Source organism: Mustela erminea, chromosome 12 (genome assembly GCF_009829155.1).
Source record: "Mustela erminea isolate mMusErm1 chromosome 12, mMusErm1.Pri, whole genome shotgun sequence".
Classification (NCBI taxonomy): Eukaryota; Metazoa; Chordata; class Mammalia; order Carnivora; family Mustelidae; genus Mustela; species Mustela erminea.
In genome coordinates this window covers 19962802-19987039 of record NC_045625.1, presented here as the reverse complement: position 1 = coordinate 19987039, position 24238 = coordinate 19962802, and the positions used below count along the sequence as shown (strand labels likewise).

General features: G+C 44.9%; 1 protein-coding gene across 8 annotated transcripts; it reads left to right on the top strand.

Moving 5' to 3' along the window:
- Positions 1–22327, top strand: C12H9orf43 (chromosome 12 C9orf43 homolog). 8 transcript variants are annotated; one of them, XM_032307731.1, is made up of 16 exons: positions 1–182; positions 2040–2191; positions 3517–3715; positions 3818–3968; positions 7750–7828; positions 10069–10169; positions 11826–11892; positions 12825–12979; positions 14098–14248; positions 14625–14685; positions 14972–15042; positions 15270–15357; positions 17281–17360; positions 17715–17838; positions 18045–18111; positions 21708–22327. In XM_032307731.1, exons 3-15 carry the CDS (start codon positions 3565–3567, stop codon positions 18104–18106), a joined length of 1341 nt encoding a protein of 446 aa, XP_032163622.1. In that variant the 5' UTR covers positions 1–182; positions 2040–2191; positions 3517–3564; the 3' UTR covers positions 18107–18111; positions 21708–22327. The 8 variants fall into 8 exon arrangements, with proteins under 8 accessions (XP_032163622.1, XP_032163621.1, XP_032163619.1 ...); XM_032307730.1 differs by lacking the exon at positions 21708–22327 and adding an exon at positions 18321–18413; XM_032307728.1 differs by lacking the exons at positions 17715–17838; positions 21708–22327 and adding an exon at positions 18321–18966 and having other exon boundaries at positions 2040–2147.
- Positions 22328–24238: the final 1911 nt, after the last annotated feature.

The window sequence follows — 24238 nt, the reverse complement described above, 5'->3', positions numbered from 1 at the left end:
AGCGGACGGGGCGGAGCTCCTTCAAACGTAGAGCAGGAGCTGGATCCCACCACCTCTCTCAGGCGGGCCGAGGGCGTCTCGTTTTCCTAGTGGGTTTGGCTTTCCGGCAGTTTGGCGTGGCCCTTGCTGGCGCTGCCCGCCGAGGCCGAACTCTTTCACTTCACTCTTCTGGAACGAAGCGGGTATCTTTTTTCAGTTCTGCGGGAACTGACGTCCATGTTTAATCTTTTCACATCTCCCAACTTCGTAATAGTCGCATTAAGGATAATTGTCGCCTAGAATGGTTAACGCAGACTCCTTTGCCAGTACAGCGCTAATGCTGGTGACAGGAATGGGCATGACTAGACCTCGGGCCTCAGTTCGGGCTGGTCAGGTAGCGAAAGGGCAGCAAGCAACCGGTTGTAAGGATAACGCGACATTGCATTCCATTAAAAAGCAAACCCTGTTAAAATTGTTTTTTAGTTCGTTGGCTTAATGCATCATACATCTCAGTCAAAAGCATTAGCATGGTTTTTCAGTGGCTTTGCAGCTGTATCATTTTCATGTATGTGGGTAGAAATTGTCCTCAATCCCACTGAGCATGAATGCTTTTTTTCTTGAAACATGCTGTCTCGTATCACCCTTAACTTTCCTGCTTTTTATTTTTATTATTTAAGGTTTTTGTTTATTTATTTGACAGAGACACACGGGGGGGGGGAGAGAGAGAGCGAGAACACAAGCAGGCAGAGTGGGAGAGGGAGAAGCAGGCTTCCTGTGGAGCAGGGAACCCCACGTGGCACTGTATCCCAGGACCGTGGGCGCATGACCCGAGGCACTCCAGCGCCAATTTCCTGCCCTTTTTTTTTTTTTTTTTTAAAGTATTTACTTATTTTGAGTAGTTCTACAGGCAAGGTAGGGCTGGAATTCATGACCAGAGAACAAGGGTCACAAGCTTTACCGTTTGAGCCAATCAGGCATCCCAATTTTCCAGCTTTTGACAGGAGACATGAGTACAAATTCTTCCCTATTAGGAGAAAAACAACAGCAAACACGGTGATAAACGGCAACCGAAACTGCATTAGTTAGCGATTATAGGGTTTGGTGGGGGAACTCTCCATCTGGAGAAAACAGGTCTGGTTTAAAGATACCAGGAGAGGGCACCTGGGTGGCTCAGTGTGTTAAGCGTCTGCCTTCTGCTCAGGTCATGATCTCAGGGTCCTGGGATCAAGCCCTGTATCGGGCTCTTTGCTCAGCAGGGAGCCTGCTTCCCTCTCTCTCTCTGCCTGCCTCTCTGCCTACTTGTGATCTCTGTCTGTCAAATAAATAAATAAAATTAAAAAAAAAAAGATACCAGGAGACACTCCCCTCTATCCAATTGCTGTCTAGTTGGAATTGGGACCCCTGCATTGTCAAATATTTTTATCTTTAAGAAGAACCAGAAATCTGAACATGGACTATTTCCACTTTTAAAAAAAGAGCTGAAAATGCAGGCCAAACAAAACAAGTCACAGGGTAGGTGTAGTGCCATACCAGTAGTTTGTTATCTCTGGTCTAATTTATAAGCTGTTTAGAAAAGGGACTTACTTTGGTCATTACTGTTCTCTATGCCTGCAACAGGTCGCATCTCATATGTGGCAGTCAATAAATGTGTTGAATAAAAGGAAGAAGAAATGGATACTGTCCTTAAAAAGGGAATCTGATGTCCATCTTTAATCTTTTCTCCCCTCCCAACTTTGTAATAATTGCATTAAGAAGCAGGTGGTAGTGATTGCCTAAACTATTTCTAGGGAGACAAAGATGATACTATTGAGCCCCTATCATTTTTTAAAAGATTTTATTTATTTATTTGACAGAGATCACAAGTAGGCGGGGGGTGGGGGGAAGCAGGCTCCCCACCGAGCAGAGAGCCGGACACGGGGCTCGATCCCAGGACCCTGGGACCACAACCTGAGCCGAAGGCAGAGGCTTTAACCCACTGAGCCACCCAGGCATCCCACCCCTACCATATTTTATACATAAAAGTACATTATTTCTCTTAATGCTTCTACAATTCTACTTAGGGATTTCCTGTCCCCTCTTTATTTGTGGAAATGAGCTGAGAGAGGGGATATCACTTGCCTGCGACCATACAGCCAGTAGATGAAAAGCCAGAGGCCTCTAATGTCAGCGTAAGTCTACTGATCTACTGTTGGAGCAAAGCCATTAATTTCTGGTGGGTATTTTAGCTGCCTGTGTGAGAATTGGAGCGTATTGAAAAATGAAGTATGTTTTCCAGAGGCATGAGCTATCTAAAGCCATCTTAAATGCTGTGATTATATTAGTTCTGATTTGGAGATGGTAGTATGTTCTCCCTAATGATTAATGAAGGGGAAAAGGAAAATGGTGCTAATACTTATTTTGAACTATATGCCAGACCTTTTAATATTCATTAACTAATCTTTGTTTGGTTTTCTTTTTAAAGATTTTATTTATTTATTTGACAGAGATCACAAGTAGGTGGAGAGGCAGACAGACAAAGAGGAGGAAGCAGGCTCCCTGCCAAGTAGAGAGCCTGATGTGGGGCTCGATCCCAGGATTCCGGGATCATGACCCGAGCCGAAAGCAGAGGCTTTAACCCCCTGAGCCACTCAGGCGCCCCCATTAACTAATCTTTGTAATGATCCTGTGAAATAGGCTTATCCTCGTTTTGCAGGCAAGGAACCTATAACTCAGATTGCTTAAGACCCTGGTCACTCGGCTACTAAATGGCCAAGCAGGAGACTTTATGAAGTTAGTCTGCTCCAAAAACTTGCTATTCTACTTCATGCTGAGATGTTTTCATACTTGCTTGTTATCCAGTTCTTAAAAGATTTTAATTATAATATGGTCAACATATAGTATTGTAGTGTCAGGTGCACAACTTAGTGATTCAGCAATTCTATACATTTCTTGGTGATCACCACAATAAAAACATTCTTCACCCCCATCACCTATTTCACCCTTCCCCCCACCCACGTCCTGTCTGGTGACTGTCAGTTTGTTCTCTATAGTTGAGAGTCTGGCCTGTATCTTTTTTGTTTGTTTGTTTTGTTTCTTAAATGCAACAAGAGTGAAATCCTATATTTGGCTTTCCTCTGACTGACTTATTTCACTGAGCATTGTACCCCCTGGCTCCATCCATGTTGCAAATGCCAAGATTTCATTCTTTTTAAAGATTTTATTTATTTATTTGACAGAGAGAGAGATCACAAGTAGGCAGAGAGGCAGGCAGAGAGGGAGGGGGAAGCAGGCTTTTTGCCGAGCAGAGCGCCTATCCCAGGACCCTGAGATCATGACCTGAGACCATGACCTGAGGCTTAACCCACTGAGCCACCCAAGTGCCCCAAGATTTCATTCTTTTTAGTGGCAGAGTAGCTTGTTACCCAATTCTTAATTATCCTGTGACCATCATTTATTTATATGGGTTCACTAGAAATATTTTATGCTTTGAATTCAAATCAAGATCTGGACTGCATGACTGATGTGTAATACACTCTAATTGTATGGTTGTTACTTTAGAGGGTTAGAAAGCTACGAGATGGCTTTTGTACTAAACAATTTATAGCTATGGACTTGCCAGACGAGAGCCAGTGGGATGAAACCACCTGCCAGCTGGCTGTTTGCCAGCATCCACAATGCTGGGCCACGATCCGCCGGATTGAGAGGGGCCACCCTCGAATCCTGGGCCCCCCGTGCAAAACAGCTCTGCATGATGAAGGTGAATTAGTCAGCCCTACTTCTCCCTTAGAAGATTCTTGAACTCTTTGTGTTTGGCTTCCTTTTGACAGATTATGTATTTTCTTCTGGTCTGTTTTCTCAGACAAACTTCCAGTGCTCACCACTGTAAACATGGCAGATTCCTGCCTCTGGGCCAAGAGACATGCTCATCATCATTTATCAGGATTTACCTTCACCAGACCGTGTGCTGTACTATGTCCAGGTGCTAAGTTTGACTCCAAACTCCAAGGCAGGTAAATTAATCATGGAATCTTGTTTTATGAGCCTCCTATCTCAAAATTCTGGGTTGACTTCCTTTACCTATGTAGTAGACTTTGAGAGAGCTGGATTAAAAAACAGTGGTTCAGTTAGAGCAAAAGGAAAGCATTAGTTGTGTTGTAGGAGTTGTTAGAATAAGGGTGTATTAGTTTGCTAGGGTCACTGTAATAAAGTACCCTCAACTGTATGGCTTAAACAACACAAATTTATTTTTTCAGTCTAGGGGCTGGAAGTTCAAGATTAGAGTGCTGATAGAGTTGTTTTCTTCTGAATCCTCTCTCCTTGGCTTGTAGGTGGCCATTTTCTCCCTGTGTCTTAACATGGTCTATCTTCTGTGTGTCTTTGTCCTAATTTCCTCTTTTACCTTTTTTTTTTTTTTTAAGATTTTATTCACTTATTTGAGAGAGGGAGAGAGAAAAGCATGAGTTGGGGGAAGGGCAGAGGGAGAGGCAGACTCCTTTCTGAGCAGGGAGCCCAGGGGATGTGGGGCTCCATTCCAGGACCCTGGGATCATGACCTGATCCAAAGGCGGATGGATACTTAACCAATTGAGCCACCCAGATACCCTTCCTCTTTTTTTTTTTTTTTAAAGATTTTATTCATTTATGTCAGAGAGAGAGAGAGCGAGAGAGAGCGAGCGCACGCACACTAGCAGGGGGAATGGCAGACAGAGGGAGAAGCAGGCTCCCCATTGAGCCAGGAGCCCAATGTGGGACTCCATCCCAGGACCCTGGGATCATGATATGAGTGGAAGGCAGATGCTTAACTGACTGAGCCACCTAACCATCCCATCCCCTTCTTTTTTTTTAAAGTTTTAAATTTTAAACCCTCCTACACTGTTGATGGGAATGCAAGCTAGTGCAGCCACTCTGGAAAACAGCATGGAGGTTCCTCAAAAAGTTGAAAATAGAGCTACAGCAATCATACTACTGGGTATTTACCCTAAAGGTACAAATGTAGTGATCTGAAGGGGCATATGCACCCAAATGTTTATAGCCACAATGTCCACAATAGCCAAACTATGGAAAGAACCTAGATGTCCGTCAACAGATGACTAGATAAAGAAGATGTGGTATATATACACAATGGAATACTATGCAGCCATCAAAAGAAATGAAATCTTGCCATTTGTGACGAGGTGGATGGAACTAGAGAGTATTATGCTTAGCGAAATAAGTCAGTCAGAGAAAGACAATTATCATATGATCTCCCTGATATGAGGAAGTTGAGAGGCAACGTGGGGAGTTTGGGGGTAGAGAAGGACTAAATGAAACAAGATGGGATCGGGAGGGAGACAAACCATAAGAGACTCTTAATCTCACAAAACAAACTGAGGGTTGCCAGGGGGAGGGGGTGTGGAGAGGGTGGTTGGGTTATGGACGTTGGGTAGGGTATGTGCTGTGGTGAGTGCTGTGAAGTGTATAAACTTGGTGATTCACAGACCTGTACCCCTGGGGCTAATAATACATTATATGTTAATAAAAAAATAAAAAATAAAAAAAAAGTTTTAAATTTTAATTCTGATATAGTTAACACAGAGTGCAATATCAGTTTCAGGTATATGATAGAGTGATTCAACCATTCTCTACATTACTCAGTGCTCATGATGACAAGTGTATTCTTAATCCCTTAATTTCTTCTTTTAACAAGAACACTAGTCATATTGGATTAGGGCCTGTCTCTATGACTTCATTTTACCCTATTTACCTCCTTAAAGACCCTATCTCCAAATACAATGGGACTCAAATTCTGAGGTATTTTTTTTTTTAAGATTTTATTTATTTATTTGACAGACAGAAATCACTAGTAGGCAGAGAGGCAGGCAGAGAGAAAGGGGGAAGCAGGCTCCCTACTGAGCAGAGAACCTGATGCGGGGCTCGATCCCAGAACCCTGAGATCATGACCTGAGCCAAAGGCAGAGGCTTTAACCCACTGCACTACCCAGGTGCCCCAAATTCTGAGGTATTGAGGGGGTAGGATTCAATGTAAGAATGTGGGGGGCACAGTTCAGCCCACCACAGGGGTATCTCATCAGCCTCTGTAAGTCATCTGAGCACGTTGTCCACACACACTATTTTCTTATCTTTTATTTCTAGGTATAAAACTATTCGTAAGATCTTGAAGGCAGAAGCAGTCGTTTCCTTTTGAACCTCCTACAAAGCCTAGGCATCCAGTTAGAGCTGCATTGATATGGGAAGTTAAGGGACAGGGATCTGCAGAAAACTTAGATTTGAAACATTTGGAACCCATGTGGTTTGGAAGCAAGGCACACCTAGAGGCTCTTGTACCAGATCCTTTTCTCCCATTTGATGTAAACAGCCTTTGGTGGTTTCCGCTAGGCTAAAGACAGTATGGGAAAGGGTAGGACTACTTTCTGGTTCTCTGAACTTGAACCATGGGAAGAAGGTGGCTTCTCCCAGTCAGGGCCTATGAAAGCCAAGACCATCAGTTCACTCATGTCATCTCTCATTGAATTCACAAATGTGTCTTGGTGGGGACCAATTTGCTGGGCTCTGTGGTAAACAGATTATAGTCTTTACCCACAAAGGGCTTTCAGCCTTGCTGGGGAGGCCGAGAACTGTCCCATGTGATGAGCATGGAGGGTGGGGGGCCCAGGTGTGTGGAAGCACATGGGATGGAGTCCTCACCCAGGCCACTGTCCTGAGTGCCGATGGCACATGAACCTGTGTACTGAAGTGGGAGCAGTCTGGTGAAGGGGGACTTGCAGGTGGCAGGTGGCTGTGAGGAGAGTTCTAGACTATCGAAAGAGCATATGCCGAGGCCTGGAGGAAAGAGGAAGTTCTTTAGGTGCCAGGAGAAGAGTTCCTTGTGCGTGGAACATAAAGCAGGAACGGGAGAGTGGTCAGAGCTGAGTCTGGGGAGCTGAAGTAAAAAGCATATAAATCAGGCTAAGGAGTTGGATCTTTATCTTATATTTCTTTGCTATATTTATTCATTCCTACACTTAATACGGTTCTAAAAAAATAAATATAATAGCAAGTGATATGAAATGTAAGGAGACAGTTTTTTTTCCATAATGTAAAATTTACTATTTTCATTGTTTTTAAGGATACTGTTCTGGGGCATTAAACACATGACAGTGTTGTGCAACCATTCCCACCATCCATTTCCAGAACTTCTTCATCATTTCAAACAGGAACTCCATATCCATTGAATAGTGACTCCCCATTCCCTCCTCCCTCAGCTCCTCTTAATGTCTCTTCTACTTTCTGTCTGTATGAATTTGCCCATTCTAGGTAACTCCTGTAAGTGGAATCATACAATAGTTGTCCTTTTGTGTCTAGCTAGCTTATTTCACTCAGCATTATGGTTTCAAGTTTCATCTGTATTGGAGCGTATATCAGAATTAAATTCCTTATTAAGGCTGAAAAATATTCCATTGTACGTAAATAACTACATTTGGTTTATTTAACATGCTCTGCACGTCTACAGCGAAGGTACTCAGTCAGCTTGTCTTGGTGGTGACATATCTGTCTGTAGTTGGAGAGAGAGAGGCACAGGCCCTGCATTCAGGTTGGTGCAACAAATAGTTGTCAAGTGTTCGCAGTGTGCAATGTCTGTTTGGGAGCTATTCCAGAACAAACAGGCAGAACTTAAGCAAGTGGGGAGATCCTACATTCATTTGGAAAGTATTAAGCCCCAGGTTTTCTGTGGATAAGCAGAAGGCTTTTCCTTGTAGCACTAACTGCCATCCCCATAGCTCTTTTGTGTCTCAGTGTCATGTTCATTTTTTAGGCCTCGGAAGGACTTACCTGACAAAGATTTAATCGACCATCCCGATAGATCTCCTAAAGTAAATCACAGATTAAAAAAGGTACTTCTTCAGCATTTCCTCCTTACTGATGGGAATAAAACATTTGCCTCTGTTTAACATTCAGGATGACTATAATCTGAATAAGGATAATGGTAACTCTCTAACATTGGGCCCTTAAGTGTATGCTAGTCTCTGTCCTAATGTCTTTTTTTTTTTTTTTTTTAAAGATTTTATTTATTTATTTGAGAGAGAGACAGTGAGAGAGAACATGAGCGAGGAGAAGGTCAGAGAGAGAAGCAGACTCCCCGTGGAGCTGGGAGACCGATGCGGGACTCGATCCCGGGACTCCGGGATCATGACCTGAGCAGAAGGCAGTCGTCCAACCAACTGAGCCACCCAGGCGTCCCTGTCCTAATGTCTTTACGTGCTATACTGTTTCCAGAAATCCCCAATAGCAGTGGGATTGATATGTTCCTGTTTAGCATAGGTTAAGACTTTTCTGTCTATATTCTGCATACAGCATGTTCAGCTGCTAAGTAAACCCTGTCATCATATGGGGAAATTAGAATGCTGGAATGTGACACCGAAAGTGGGCCTTCAGGTCATCTACTCTGATGACTGTCAGCCTTTTTAGTTATGACCTACAGTAAGAAATACATTTTACAACAAAATAGCATAGAACAATCTTTATCCTCATTATGAGTAATGCACTCTGATATTTTCTACATTTTCTGTCCTATTCTATTTTGCCTTTTTTTTTTTTTTTTTTTTTTTTTTTTTGGACAGAGAGTATGTGCATGTGAGCAGGGGAGGGACAGAGGAGAGGGAGAAGGAATCCTAAGAAGGCTCCACACTCAGCATGGAGCCCAGTGCGGGGCTTGATCTCATGACCCTGAGATTATCACCTGAGCCAAAATCAAGAGTCAGACACTTAACCGCCTGAGCCATCCAGGCGCCCTGGTACCCCTCTGTTCTACATTTAAGCAATATAGGCTACAATTCACAAAATTTGATTCTATGATCTATGAATTAGTTGGAGTTGCAACTGAAGAACATTACTGTGGTCTGTCTCACAGGTCTTGCAGTCGAGAAAATTGGGGCCCGGATAAGGAAGTGATTTGCTAAAGCACATAGCTAGTTAGAGGCTGAGCTAAGTTAGAGTTTAGAAAGAAAAACCCTTCTACTTACCTACAATAAAGGGAGATGTACTCTTCTTTGCAGTCTTATGGATGCCTTTTATTTGTTTTAAGAGATACTTCACCTTTCACTGTCACGTGGTGGAGAGTGTAAGGGACAGAGAGAGGGTAGGTGTGTCTGAATGGACGAATGAACAAATCACTCTCCTCACTCTCCTTTGGCCTCTTTAGATTAAATTCGTTTGAAGATCATTATTTGAACGTACATGGCTCAAAACTCAAAAAGCATAAAAGGGTAATTTACCATTCAAAGAAGTCTCCCCTATTCCTCCAAGCCAATTAGTTCCTTTTCATGGGACAACCCTATTTTTTAAAAAATGTATTTATTTATTGGGGGAGGGGAGTGAACATATAAGCATGGAGGAAGGCAGAGGGAGAGGGAGAGAGAAAGAATCTCAAACAGACTTCCCGCTGAGGTCAGGAACTCGGAGCCTGAAGCAGGGCTCAATCCCAGAACCCTGAGATCATGACTTGAGCCAAAATCAAGATTCGAGCACTTAACTGACTGAACCACTCAAGTGATCCACAACCCTATTTTTATTAGTTATTTTTCCCCCTTCCCTATATCCTGCCATGGGTAGGGACTAGATAATTTATAAGGTTTCCTTGAGCACCACTGTTCTGAAATCTTAAATGACTGAGCATGAGAAGTGTTGTGACTTTAACTTTCCTGTAGACACCTATAATTGTAGACAGTCTGTAAAAGCAGAAAACTTGCTTCTGTCCCTGCCAATTCCCTCCCTGTTCCCAAATTGTATTGTGTTATCTGCATGGGATCTAAGTGTTTGAAGTGGAGGAGGCAGAATGAGTAGTGTTCCCTTAGGTAAAGCCCAAGCTCCCCTTCAGGGGATGGGGTGGGGAGTCCCTCAGTGCTGCCCTAATGTCACAGGGAGGCAGGGGACACTAGTCTCTTAAAATGCTCCCTCTTGCAGAGTACCTCTCAGTGTCTGGTTTCTTGGGGAGTTGTTATGAAGACAATCTGGGGATGAGAAATGTCCTTTTGTCTTTTTCATTAGCGTGATAATTCAGTTTTTAGGCCTGTTCTGAATACCATCAGGAACTGGTACCTTCAAGCCATACATAGGCTTTCCATCTTTCTCTTAGCTTTCAGTGCTGAATTTGAATGAGACACAACTTCCCAACCCTCAAGATGTTAGAAATATGGTTGTAATCTGGATCCCAGAACAACCAGAGAGGCACATGAGGTGAGTATTGTGTCCAGAACTTGGGGGCCTTCCACCCTTGCCTTCTGCAAGTCCCTCCTGCCCCGTGTGGGGGTCCCATTTGTGGTCTCCTTTTTAGCCACCTCATTGCAAGTAATAGGAGGCCAACTAGAGAAGAAGGTCATGGTCTCTTATATTTGCCTCTTGCTCCACTGGGGTTTGAGTTAATGCAATTTGTGCTTCCTGCAGCGGGGCTTCTCCATATCAAATCCTCCATGGCAGGAAATAGCATGCGAGGTTGCTCCTGTGTATTTGTGAGCTCTAAGAAACAAGTTGCTTCCTACCAGTCTCTCTGTCTGTCTTTCAGATTTTATTTTTTTGAGAGAGAGATTGAGATAGTGAGAGAGGGCACAAGTAGTGAGGAGGGAGAGAGGCAGAGGGAGAAGCAGACTCTCTCCTGAGCAGGGAGCCCCATGTGGGATTCGATCCCAGGACCCTGAGATCATGACCTGAGCTGAAGGCAGACACTTAACATACTGAGCTACCCAGGAGCCCCTTTCAGTTTCTCTTATTAGCTATCCCCAGCTCTTGAAAACATTTTCAGTGAAGCACTTGAATCTTTGGTCTCAGCCCCAAGGACTAGAACAGTGGCACAAGATGAATGACGTGTAGAACTTGTGCACAAAGCAGGAGGAGCATTTGGTGAGGGCCCAGAGGCTTGCTCCTACTGAGAACCACTGGAAGAAAGCGTTTCGTTTTTCTTCTGTGAATGCTGAGGCTTTTGGATTCTTGTTAAGTGACTATGTAGATATGATGTGATTTAAGAATTTCTTCTTATTTTATTTAGTTATAAGATTTTATTTATTCATTCATGAGAGACGGAGAGAGAGAGAGAGAGAGAGGCAGAAGCAGAGGGAGAAGCAGGCTCCCCAAGGGGCAGGGAGCCTGATGCAGGACTTGATCCCAGGACCTTGGGATCATGACTCAAGCCGAAGGCAGATACTTAGCTATCTAAGCCACCCAGGCGCCCCCTTATTTTATACGCTTCTGCGTATATGCATGTGTGTGTATATGTATTATATAAACAAAAAAACTCCCAAAGGTTTACTTCCTTTCATGTAAATAAAAAAAAGCCCAGACGTGGGTGGGTCACAGCTAGCACCTCAGCTCCACAAGGTCATCAGAAACCAGAACTCTTTCTGGCTCTCTGGTCATCATCCTTAGCCCGTGGCTTTCATTTTCTATGGTGTCTCATGGGGGCTTTGAAGGTCTAAGTGGACAGCTAGAGCTCCAGCCCTCTTACCCGGGAAGATGACAGAGCAAAAAATACTTGTACACCACCTCTGGGCTAAGCTGTGAGAATCTAGTGAAGAACCAGACTTGCTCCCTGTCCTAGAGTGTGTGGGGGGATCCAGGCCTTACAAACATCACCACATGGAAGTATATAATTACTAATATGGATTAATGCTATGAAAACAAGTTACTGGACTGTAGGGGAGAATGGCAGGGAACCTCATGTAGATGTGAGGTCAGGCCTTGTTTCTCGAAGCTTCTGGGCAGGTGGTTCCTCCAGGCTTCCAAACAGCTGTTTTTGTGCACTTGATAGAGGAGAGACATCTCCATGGTCATCATTCACAAATATCCTCGGTGCTTCTGTGTGAGATGTCTGGAATAAGTTGTGGTTGCTCTTGTTTCAAGTCCAGCTGAGAAGAAGCCTGTTCTTCGCAGCCAGGACTGGATGAGGAGGAGAATGATCTCTACAACGGTAAGTTCCATGTTTTGGTCAAACCTTTATGGGATTACTCTGTAGAATTTTGTTTTGTTTTTCCTTTCAGGTACCTTCCCCCATTCTTTTTAAATGAATAACATTTGCAAGAGAAACCCTTTTTAAGGAATTACCAAAGCATTTTCTATCCAGGGTCTCTCTTCCCTACTTTCTCCCTGTAGAAAAGTTAGGAGGAAGCCCTTGGATATGCAGGAGGAATTTTTGACAAATTCCCCATGTGATAGAAAGAGAGCTTCAGTGGACTAGGGTTTATTTATTTATTTAAAGATTTTTATTTATTTATTTATTTGACAGAGAGAGAGATCACAAATAGGCAGAGAGTCAGGCAGAGAGAGAAGGGGAAGCAGGCTCCCTGCCGAGCAGAGAGCCCGATGCGGGGCTCGATCCCAGGACACTGGGATCATGACCTGAGCCGAAGGCAGCGGCTTAACCCACTGAGCCACCCAGGTGCCCTGGACTAGGGTTTATAGTGGACTTGGGTTTCTCATTCTCCTGCCACCATTTATGGGTAAATGTAACCTTGGGTAAGTCACAGTGCTGGGAGGTAGCTACATTTATGAGAGGAGTGTCTTGGTCCACTTGTTCATTGCTGAATCCCCAGTGCTAGCCCTATGCCTGGCACATAGTTGGCCAACAAATATTTGTTCACTTTGCTCAGTGAATGAATTAATAACCTTTTTGGGAAAAAAAAACCCCAAAGAATGAATGCCTGTTTGATCTGAATTCAACCATGGGGTGAGGAGCCAGAGAAGGAAAATATGGCGGCCTTCTCAGAGCAAAGGAGGCATTGCTGCTGGAGTGGGTCTGGAAACAGGGAGTTTGGCCTGCCAGGGTTATGTTTGGGAAGCTGGGATGTTGATGGGAAGGAGTGGCACTGAAGAGAGTGCTTCATTTCCATTGTTCCTTTCTAGAAACATAGTTGGCTCTCCAGAAAGCAGAAAACAGAGACACAGTTGGGGCCTCCAGGGATGATTGTGCCTCCTCCCTCACCCATACAATTTCTTGAGCAACAGTCTGTACCTCTCTGGAACCAATTTGACATGTTACCTCAGGATCTACTGAAGGAGTACGTATTGGGAGAGCAAGGGTACCTGCTCTTCTCTGAAGCAGAGAAGCCACTAAGTAGCATGCTCTTTCCGACGAAGGAGGGGAGAAAAACTTCCCCCCTCCCCCACTTGTTCAGTGAGGTCTTAGACTTACTAATGTACAGTGGCAACAGTAATCACTGCCATTTACCAAGTGCTTATCACGTGCTAGGCCCTGCACTACAGAAACACATTACATCTGTTCTCTTACTGGGTCTCCAGTAGCTGCTATCCCTCTCTTCTCCTCCTTCTTTTTTAAACATTTTATTTATTTATTTGACAGAGAAGGAGTTCACAAGCAGGCAGAGAAGCAGGCAGAGAGAGAGGGGTAAGCAGACTCCCTTCTGAGCAGAGAGCCTGATGTGGGGCTCAATCCCAGATCCTGGGATCACGACCTGAGCTGAAGACAGAGGCTTAACCCACTGAGCCACCCAGATGCCTCTCCTTCTTTTTAAGTGAGCTCTGTGCTGAATGTGGGGTTCGAACTCATGACTCTGATATCTAGAGTTGCATACTACGCTGACTGAGCCAGCTAGGTGCCCCCATGCTCTTTTTTTTTAAGTGAGTTTTAGATAAGTGGGAGGCAGGAGGGAAATGTGGCTTGGGGGTGCCTGGGTGGTGCAGTCAGTTAAGCATCTACCTTGGACTCAGGTCTTGATCCCAGAGTCCTGGGATTGAGCCCCGCATCGGGCTCCCTGCTCAGCGGGGAGCCTGCTTCTCCCTCTCCCTTCTGCCCCTCCCCCTGCTTGTGCTCTCTTTCTCCCTCTCCGTCAAATAAATAAATAAAATCTTTAAAAAAAAAAAGAGGAAATGTGACTTGGAGTGAGATAGCCTTTGGACTTCACATTGAAGCTTCCTGGTTTTGTGCATTTTGGTAATCTAGCATCTTTAATGCTTTAATGCATTGTTTGCAAAATAGGGATAAGAACACCTGTCCTTGGCAAATTGAAAGGTGTTACCCAATGAGCACCTGTTGGCATAGGCCTTTTCAGGCCCAGAGTGGAAATTTATTCAAATTTGGAGCCTTTTTCATTCCTTTTTCTTCAGCCACGCTCTCCAGGAGGAACTGTTGCTGACTGGCTGTCTCTGTACCCTTCAGCCTCTTGCCTAATGAGGGGAAGACCATGCCTTCTCTGGAGATGATGACACAGTTGGCCATGATGAAGAAGAAAGCTCCCCTGGAAAAGAGTCGCCCCGACAGTGCCATTTCTGCTAAGATGTTCTTAACTGTACACCGCCTCACGCTGCAGGTAAGAGCTAGGGAGCCACAGAGAAAGGTCTAGATGTTACTCCAAACTCAATTCTCTTAGAGTCTGGAGGGGTTAACCCTTTCTTCTTTCTCTCTACCCTTCCATGCTGGACCCATGCCCCACGGAAGGGCTGGGCTATATGTAGGTGAAAGCAAACTTGCAGGGAGAGGTTTGAGGAACGTTCTCATTCTCCTGCTCTTTGTTCCCCGCTCTGTTTCCTCTCTCCAGAGCCCCTGCTATAAGGCTGCGTGCACCTGGTTCTCAGACAGTGCTAGTTGGCTACGTGGGTACCTGCATTTGAGGGATTTTTTTGGGAAAAGGAAATACCTTTAGTAGAGCTTTTCTTCTTCTTCTTTTTCTTTTTTCCCCCTTCCAGAGACCAGCATTGAGATATCCTAAACATTCAAAGAAATTATATCACAACCTGAACACAGAAGGTAGGTCTTCTGGTGCTGCCAGGTCCTCAGCTACTGTCCTGTCAGCCCGTAGTTCTCATACTTGGTGTGGGTCTCAGTTTGTTATGTCTGTGGTCAGAGTCATACAGGCTCCCATGCAGGACTTGGGAAACCGTGGGTTCAGGAGGCAGCCCCCCTTCCCCACCACAGATGGCTTGATTCTGTCAGAGAGGGTGTCACCACTGTGGAGCAGGGCCCAACAAGCAGCCCCTGGGGAGGGTGGGCGCTGTCAGGGAGAAGAGGACCGAGCTGGTGCTCTGGTCACCAGGTCACAAGAAGCAGCAGCAGTGGCAGCAGCAGCAGCAGCAGAGGAAGGTGAAAACCCTGCCGAAGAGACAGGTAGAGAGGCCATGAGGGAGGCTGGAGGTCTGGCTGGGAAGGGTCCAGGGGGTGCAGCCTGAATGGGAAGGAGTGGATGAGGCGCGAGTCTCCTGGTTCTCCGCCTGGTTCTAGATCCAGAGTTCCTGTCTGCTTGCAGACACTAGCTTCCTTCTTTTAGACTCTTTTTGAAATGTTTTCTTCACTTCCGAATATCCTAATTTGGTTCCTTCTCATGTGGGTTTCAGGAGGCTAAAAAGAAATCCAAGAGTGATCTGGGGAGTCAGGACATTTTGCATAAACATTCTGGTACCGTGGTGTATGGCCCATGCTATGGTAAGGAGAATACGGGCTCAGGAGGAATGGGATCTCAGGATGTAGCTGAGGGCAGGAAAAGCCGCACACAGCCGTCATTTTGGGACCTGCCTTCATCAGGCATTCAGAATTCTTCTCGGAATGTTCTGGCTTGCCTGGGCTACCATGCATCATCCTTCCATCAAACATTTACTAAGGAAGCAAGCTGGGCCAGATGTCTGCTTCATGCGGGCATTCGAGAGATGACCGTGAGCGGGAGTCAGAGTCATTTTTCCTCAGGTCTTACTTTAGGAAAGGCAGAGTGGTTTGAGAATGAAGAGCAAGCAATGAGGCAGAAAAGAGTCCAGCCCCCCCACCCCCACCCCAGCCACAAGTTAGTCCCTGGGGGCTCGGGTTGAGATCAGCACAGTATCTAGATCCCTTCTGGAGGCAGGAGGCTACTTCTTGACAGGCAATCCTTTTCCTCGGGTGTTCATGCTGAAGACCAGAATAGGTAGCTCCCCTTTTTGGAATCTTTATCATGTGTCTGAGCTGAAGGATATACTTATTCTTTTTCTTTTTAATTTTTAAATTTTTTAAATTAAGATATAATGTATTATTAGCACCAGCAGTACAGGTCTGTGAATCGTCAGGCTAACACACTTCACAGCACTCACCATAGCACATACCCTCCACAGTGTCCGTAACCCAGCCACCCTCTCCTATCCCCTTCCCCCCAGCAACCCTCAGTTTCTTTTGTGAGATTAAGAGTCTCTTATGGTTTGTCTTCCTCCTGACCCCATCTTGTTTCATTTATTCCTTTCCTACCCCCCAACTGCCCATGTTACCTCTCAACTTCCTCATATCGGAGAGATCATATGATAATTGTCTTTCTCTGATTGACTTTTTTTGCTCAGCATAATACCCTCTAGTTCCATCCATGTCAGATATATTTATTCTGGTCCCTCTGATGTTGCTCAGGTTTTGGGGTGTGTGTGTGTGTATGTGTGTGTGTGTGTTTGTGTTTAAGATTTTATTTATTTGTCAGAGAGAGAGAGAGCTCAGGCAAGCAGGGGGAGCAGCAGGCAGAGGGAGAAGCAGGCTTCTCAGTGAGCAAGAAACCCAATGTGGGACTCAATCCCAGGATCCTGGAATCATGACCTGAGCTAAAGACAGACATTAACTGACTGAGCCCCCCATGTGTCCATGATGTTGCTCAGTTTGAGTGCAGAAAAAAAAAGAAAGGCGGGGAGAAAGAATCCCCAAAACCTTAGGAGCTTCTTTGGCTCTACTCAGAGTGGACCTTGCTTACTGCTACCTCATCAGATTTTATTGATTTATTTGAGAGCAAGAGAGAGAGCACAAGAGATCCCAGGACCCCGGATCATGACCTTCATCAAAGACAGACTCTTAACTGCCTGAGCCACCCAGGCACCCTGGGAAGATGTTCATTTAGAGAAAGGAAATTGAGAAAGGAGAGGATGAATGCATTTAGGGACTAGTTGGGGAAACAGCCGATGCAGAAGAATCAGAGAACCAGAGCTTTTGGAAGGAAGGGGTTTCATTTTCAGAGATCAGTATGGGGACATTTGGGTTGGTTGCAGAAGGTAAGAGAAGTCTTCATTAACTGAAAATGTAGGGTCAGAGTTTCTTTTGGTTCCCTGATGTACAGATATCTGCCCCTTCAGTTTCTTGGAGAAATCCTAAGTCTTTTTTTGTGTTTTGTTTTTCCTAAGTGTTTTAACATACACTTGACCTTAATCTCTAATTCTGTGATACATGTGTTCACAGTCCCAGGTGAACAGAGTCACAAAGAGAACTCAGAGGCCCAACTGCCTTTCACCTCCTCTAACCTCTCTTGTCCTGGATGTGGAGTCACTTGCAGGCCAGGGCTCAACTAGAAGCCCAATGGTGGGATATGAAGTACCAGTAAGAAGAGAACTGAATTGACTTTGTGCTCACTAGGTCACAGAACTCTACCAAGCCAAGAAAGTGACAAAAAGCAGCCACAGCAGACAAAGTCAGAAGAACCCACCTTGAGAAAGGTAAGAGCACTGGAGCCATTCCGAATGGTTTCAGTTCCCTGTTACTGTATAGCACACCACCTCAAAGCTGACACCGCTGTAGCGGGTCGTTCTTCGGATTCTGAAGGGTGAGTGGCCAGATTTTCTAGTGTTGCTTGATGTCACTCATTGCAGCTGCCTTCAGGTGGCTGCTGGGGGTGGGGGGCTGTTAGCCACATTGTCTGAGTTCTCTTTCATGAGGTCTCTTCATTATGCCTCACTTGGGGTTCTTGACAGTGTGGTAATCTCATGGAAGCATTTCCTTGAGAGAGAGGGCTGGAACTGAAACAATGTCATTTCTGCCACATTATATTGGTTAAAAAATCCCAAGTCCAGCCCAGACTCAAGAGGAGAGAAAACCGACTCCATCTCTTGGTAGAAGGAGCAGCATGTGCATTCAGGACTGAGAAGAATAGTTGGTGGCCACATCTGGAGGCCATCTACCTTCAGTTGACAGATGGTAATGGGGGGAAATGGGTTCTGGCTTTGTCTGGTCAGCCTGGAGGACAAAGAATCTATGATACAGCCTTTTCTCTTTCGTCTCAGGAGGTGGCATTTTGTCCTGTCGTAGATGTTAATTTTTCTAAGAGAAGCATCTCTTAGAAAATCTTTTCTTTCTTTAAGTCTTGTTTCAAGTTTCCTTACACTTACTCCATTGGATTTTAGGATTCCACAAAGAGGCCCCAGATGGAATACTTGGAGAATCATCTAGATTCCTTCCCCAGTAAGGATGGTAAGTTACTAGGGTGGAGGAACCTCAGTAAGTCACTTAGGCCAGGGAGAGCTGAACCTGTGTTGACAAGGATGGTTCACCACCCTGGACGCCATAATTCTATTCCCTCAGAAGGGTCCTAAAGACATGTAGCCCTTCCTTCTCTGTCCTCCATTTGTCGCTGTTGGGAGAGGGCTGCAGGTGCAGTTAATGGCTGGGTCTTCTTTTAGATCCCGAGTTATCCAAGACAGAACCCTCTAACAAGGACATCAGCGCTCAGGAGTGGGTTGTGCTGGGATCCCAAGACAGGAGCTCAGAGGACCTCTTGGACGATACATCTAGAAGGTGGAACCCTGAGCTCAAGCTCCTGAGGATTCTTCAGGCCACTGATAATGAGGATGAGGAGGACCAACTCTCCGAGTCACAGAGTGAAGAGTCTTTCTAGACCTCAGAGGACATCCTTATTCCAGAGAAAGATGCTTGAAATCCTGGGGACAGAGACCTTGGACATACAGACAGAAAGGAGAAGGGACTTCTGCTCCTGGGAGCCTTCATGAGGGCCTCATTGTAGGGACTCTGCTTTCTTCATTCACTTCTCCTTACCTCTAAAATTAGTGAGGGAGAAAAAGCCTCCCCCCTTTTAAACTGAGGTTGTTTCTCTTTCATTAGGGGCAGAAAAATTTTAGTGATTAAACACCACTGCTTAAGGAAAAGGCTTGTTCTGTTCCTGGGAGTATGGGAGAGATGTATATGTGGATGTGTTTTCTGGGTCACTTTTATCTCCCCTCTGGAGCCCTGAAAGGTTTCTAGTCACAGGAAGATGAGTTTTGGTACACCTGGCTAGCTCCTTCCATTGGGCATGCAGCTCTTGATCTCAACGTTGTGAGTTCAAGCCTCATGCTCTGCATAGAGATTACTGAAAAATTAAAAAAAAAAAAAAAAAAAAGGAAAGATGAGTTTGCCCTGTGGGAACCCGTACTGTGTTCCTAGCTTTTCCTCTCATTCTCTGGAAATGGCTTCTCTCGAGGTTGGCACCCAATGATCATTATCAAATGGTATTTCTATTAGCCCAAAAGAGTCTGAAGCTCCAGCTTCTACATTACTGAGTCTGTGGGAATGTTTCAGTGATGCTCATAAGGACTCAACATTTCAGAGTCTCAGTGGAACTTGGATTTGGTTTTTGTTTTTGATTTTTTTTTTAAAGATTTATTTATTTATTTGACATAGAGAGAGATCACAAGTAGGCAGAGAGGCAGGCAGAGAGAGAGGGAAGCAGGCTCCCTGCTGAGCAGAGAGCCCAATGAGGGCTCGATCCCAGGACCCTGAGACCACAACTCGAGCCGAAGGCAGAGGCTCAACCCACTGAGCCCCCCAGGTGCCCCGGGATTTGGTTTTTGGAAAGATTTTTTTTCCTGTTTCTGTCCTTGAAGTTTTTAATATAGAAAATTTTTTCAAAATTACCTAAAAGTCAAGAGAATAATATAATGGAGCTCTCATGTATCCAGTAGGTTAGATGCGAGCAATGAAGGCCCTTGACCCAGGCCTGTGGCCCATGAGCTTTGGTCAAGGCAGCTGGAGCCCATTATTCTCACCAGATCTGGATATAGGGTCAAGTCTCCTTCCCATAAGTGGGAGCTGGGTGGAAGAAGAGAGCCCTGACCACTGGTGATACTCACTAGCTCTTAGCCTCAGCCACCAGTAGTGGCGGGCAGGATGAGGTATGATGACATCTGTCCCTCCTGGGGAGACCACTCCTCTGCCTTGGAGCAGGGGAGGGAGCCCTATGTTCTTGGGCAGCAGTGGTCTGGAGTAGTTTCTGTCTCGTTGAAATTGGGGTGGGGTCGGAGAGAGCATGGCTCTAGGGTTACATAGCATAGACTCAGTTCCTACCGAGCTTTTGTAGATTTTCTTAAACAATTTGCTCTGTGCTCTTAGGGTCATTTTCAGAGGCATAAACATATATTTTAAAATAATTTTCACTAGTTTCACTGAATAGCAGTCTGTGAAATTCTCACACTCTTATGACGGAAGTGGAACTCAGGACTGGGCCTGACATCTTTTTTTTTTTGGTTAAGATTTATCTATTCATTTTAGAGGGAGAGCACACAAGCAGGGAGAGGGGCAGAAGGAGAGGGAGAGAATCCCAAGCTGACTCCTGGCTGAGCTTAGAGCATGGGGCTCCACCTCACCACCCTGAGATCATGACCTGAGCCCAAATCAAGGTCGGCTGGTCAACCAACTGAGCCACCCAGGTGCCCCCCCAACACGATAGTTTTTTATAAGACAAACTTATCCTTCATCAATTATTTGGTTCTGCTAAGTACAGTTTGAACGAAAGAGGCCGATTAAATGTTAACTCTTTTTTAATGTTGTCTCAAAACACACCAAATTAGAAAGCTGAAACTGCTGTCTACTCATTCCTCTCTCCCAAGCCAAATCAAAATTCTGTGACATCATTTGTGTTACTAGACTGAACTATACTTAGCTGAATCTTGAGAGTGAGAGGAATCCGAGAGGTGTCACGTGGGTTGTTTTTCTGCAAAGAATTATTTCTCGAATGTGCATTACATTGTAGAATGACTTGTGTGGGTTAACCTAAAAATTACACTTTTTTTCAACTCCTTGGTCTTCTTTCGGACCTGTCCACTCAGGCAACCCCGATTTCCAGTGGTCAGTAGTGAGGCTGAGGAGGGGTCTGGGCTGAGCTTTCATTTGCTTGTTTTTTCTGAAGACTCAGAAGAGAAATTCTAACTATTACCAATCCAACTACACACTTAGTTAAGCAACTCTCAAAAATTGGCACGTTCTTTTCAGTTTTGTTGGTGAGTACAAAGTTACCTTTTGAATCATTTTTTAAAAACTAGTGCTCTCTTTTTCTTTTTAAAGATTTTATTTATATATTTGACAGAGGTCACAAGTAGGCAGAGAGACAGGCAGAGAGAGGGGGAAGCAGGCTCCCTGCTGAGCAGACAGAAGGCCCCAGGACTCTGAGATCATGACCCCAGCCAAAGGCAGAAGCTTTAACCAACCCACTGAGCCACCGAGGCGCTCCTTAAATCATTTTGAATGAGAAGATGTTTGCTATTTGAACACTGGCCTTTGCTTCTGTTTTCAAAGGGAGGAAAACCATTTGTGGGCTGAAACCTGTTTCACCTTTCTTACACCAATCCCTCCAATCACTAACAGAATTTAGGGCAGTATAATCCGCATGCCACAATACAGTCTTTAAGGCAGTGTATACCCACTATTTCAGTTGGTTCTCTGGCCAACTCTATAGATAATGTGGATTGTTTCCATTTTATAGATTAGAAAACTGAGGCTCAGAATCCAGGGTTGAGAATAACTCACTTGGGAATTGGTGAATTAGAAAAAAAAAAAAGGCATCCTTAAAGACACTTTACTACCACCTGTTGAAAATTCTCTCAATGAATATACAAATCTACAATGATTACATTATCAGCGGCACCGGTAGAGTTGGTCCACAACCTTCACCACAGGACCTGGTTAAGTCATTTGCCAGCAATCAAAGGCCAGCAAGGAAAGGGGGCTGGGCTTAGAACCTGGGTCCTTGCTCCTCTCATCCACTGAACTCTGATACCTCTTTGATTCCCTCTCAGTGGAGCCTGGGACATTGTTCATCAGAAAGGAAAGATGAGACCATGTAGAGAAGAATGGACTGAGGGGAGGAAGCACTCATGAACACTTTGAATTAGCCTCCCAATGTTCTGAGCGAAGAGGAACAGGTAACTGTTGCTAACTGCCATTTCCTCACCACCTGTGTCATGGGCATCAGGAGAAGGAAGGCCCAGCAGCCAGGAGGATCTAGCTAGAATTGCTTGGAGATCCACTTTACACATTAAAGCCGACAAGAGGTCTTAAGACTTAGCTAGTTTGAAGATTGTCCTAGTATACTTATAAAAAGCTCTGGCTTCTTTTCTTTTCTGTCGTTCTTTGTCATTCTTACTAAAGGCAGGCCACTTTGTTTGGATCACCATGTTTTCTGAGCACACTTCCCAATGACACCTGGCTTGGTTTGACCTGTGCGTGAAAGCAGAGTCAAGGAAAGAGTCCTCAGACAGTCTGTGTCCATAGTCTCCTCGCTGTAGGGTCAGCGATTCCTTTGTTTGGTATCAGTGCTGACATCTGGGGTAACTGACTCTGTTCTTCCTTGTTTCTGGGTTACAGTAAGCTCCCTTTGATGGGATGGAGTCCAGATTTCAGCCAGGGTAGCAGTGACTCTTTAAAAAAATCCATTATTCAGGGGCACCTGGGTGGCTCAGTGGGTTAAAGCCTCTGCCTTCGGCTCAGGTCATGATCTCAGGGTCCTGGGATCGAGCCCCACATCGGGCTCTCTGCTCGGCAGGGGGCCTGCTTTCCTTCCTCTCTCTGCCTGCCTCTCTGCCTGCCTCTCTGCCTGCCTCTCTGTCTACTCGTTATCTCTGTCTCTGTCAAATAAATAAATAAAATCTTTTAAAAAAAAATCCATTATTCAAATGTGCCTGAAGGAATTGTTTGCTAAATTAAAGACAGAAGTACCTCCCGCTGTTAGGTAAGAATGATTAGAGGCCCTTGGGAATCCAAGGGACTCTGGGAAAGACTTTCTAAATTGTCTCTTTCGGTTGCCAGAAGGTACCAGGGTATGAGATGATTTTGTCCTTCTGTTTATGCATTTATTTAACAAACCCTGAATACATATTACATGACAGCCAACCCCTAGTTATCTTGATAGAGAAACTAAAAGTTCTGGGAGATGAAGAGTCATTCCTGGGAAGATAGCTAGAAATTTTTCTGGATCACTTGGCGAAGTTGTTTGGGACCACTAGGTGGTGATATTATATTGTGAAAATGATACTCTTCCAAGACTGGAGGCCTCTGGTACTTTTCTGAGGCCATGGTCTACACAACCAAAGAGATTTCCTTGTTGAGCACATGGAGAAACTGCCCCCCCACACTTCACCAATGAGATATATGACACAATTTAAATGCTCTGATGAATGAATCAGTCTTTGAACACTTTAGAACTATTTCAAGGGTGTGACAAATTCTGGAACATTCCCAGAGGCCTAGAATTTGGGAAAACCGGGAGCTATTGATGATCCTGACAGTTATCGTTGGGCAGAGACTGAGGAAGGCAGCATTTGACGGGTAGAAAAATAAAAAATTATCTGAGGGTCTTATGCTGTTTTCCGTCTCCTAAATTTATCTTGATCAGATTTTGCCTGTTTAAAAATTCAGGGAGGGTGAAGCACCCGGCTAGCTCAGTCGGTAGAGCATGAGACTCTTAAAAATTCGGGGAGTGTGGGGCACCTGGGTGGCTCAGTGGGTTAAAGCCTCTGCCTTCGGCTCGGGTCATGGTCTCAGGGTCCTGGGATCGAGCCCCGCATCGGGCTCTCTGCTCAGCGGGGAGCCTGCTTCCTCTTCTCTCTCTGCCTGCCTCTCTGCCTACTTGTGATCTCTCTCTCTCTGTCAAATAAATAAATAGATGTCTTAAAAAAAAAATTCAGGGAGGGTAAAACCAACAAATTCAGATTTTTTTTTTTTAATCTATACTATTTCTAAGGATGGCCTTGTTTTGGAAGGGATCTGCAAAGATAATTAAAACTCTCTCTCAGACTCCGGATCAAACCCAACCACTTTTGCCTGTCTCACAAGCCTTACAAGGTAGGTTTGAGGCCTGGGTGGGTCCTGCTTGTCTCCCCAGTCCCAGTTCTCCCCACTTCCCCCTGGTGCTGGGTGCTCTAGCCATGATTTTTTCCTTTAGGTTAGAATGAGTCATGTCCTCTCTTAACTCCAGGCTTAAAAAAAAATTTTTTTTTTCTGTACTTTAGTTTCAGCCTGTACAATTCTTTTCTTCCCCCTCTGCCTGACTACTTTCTACCTATTCTGTAGATCTCAGCTCACATGTTACTTCTTTGGGGAAGCTTTTTCTGATCACCAGCAGGGTGAGGATCGCCTCTCTACCTTTCCTCTCCTGGCCTCTGTGGAGTTCGCGGCTTATCCATCGCCACATTCCACAGCCAGACCTTGAGTTCCGTGAGTGGCATCTGTCTTCACTGCGAATCTTCAGTACCTAGTGGAGTGCCTGGCACATTGCAAATGCTCAGTAGTGTATGCTGAATGAGCAAATGAATAAAAATTGTAGATGACA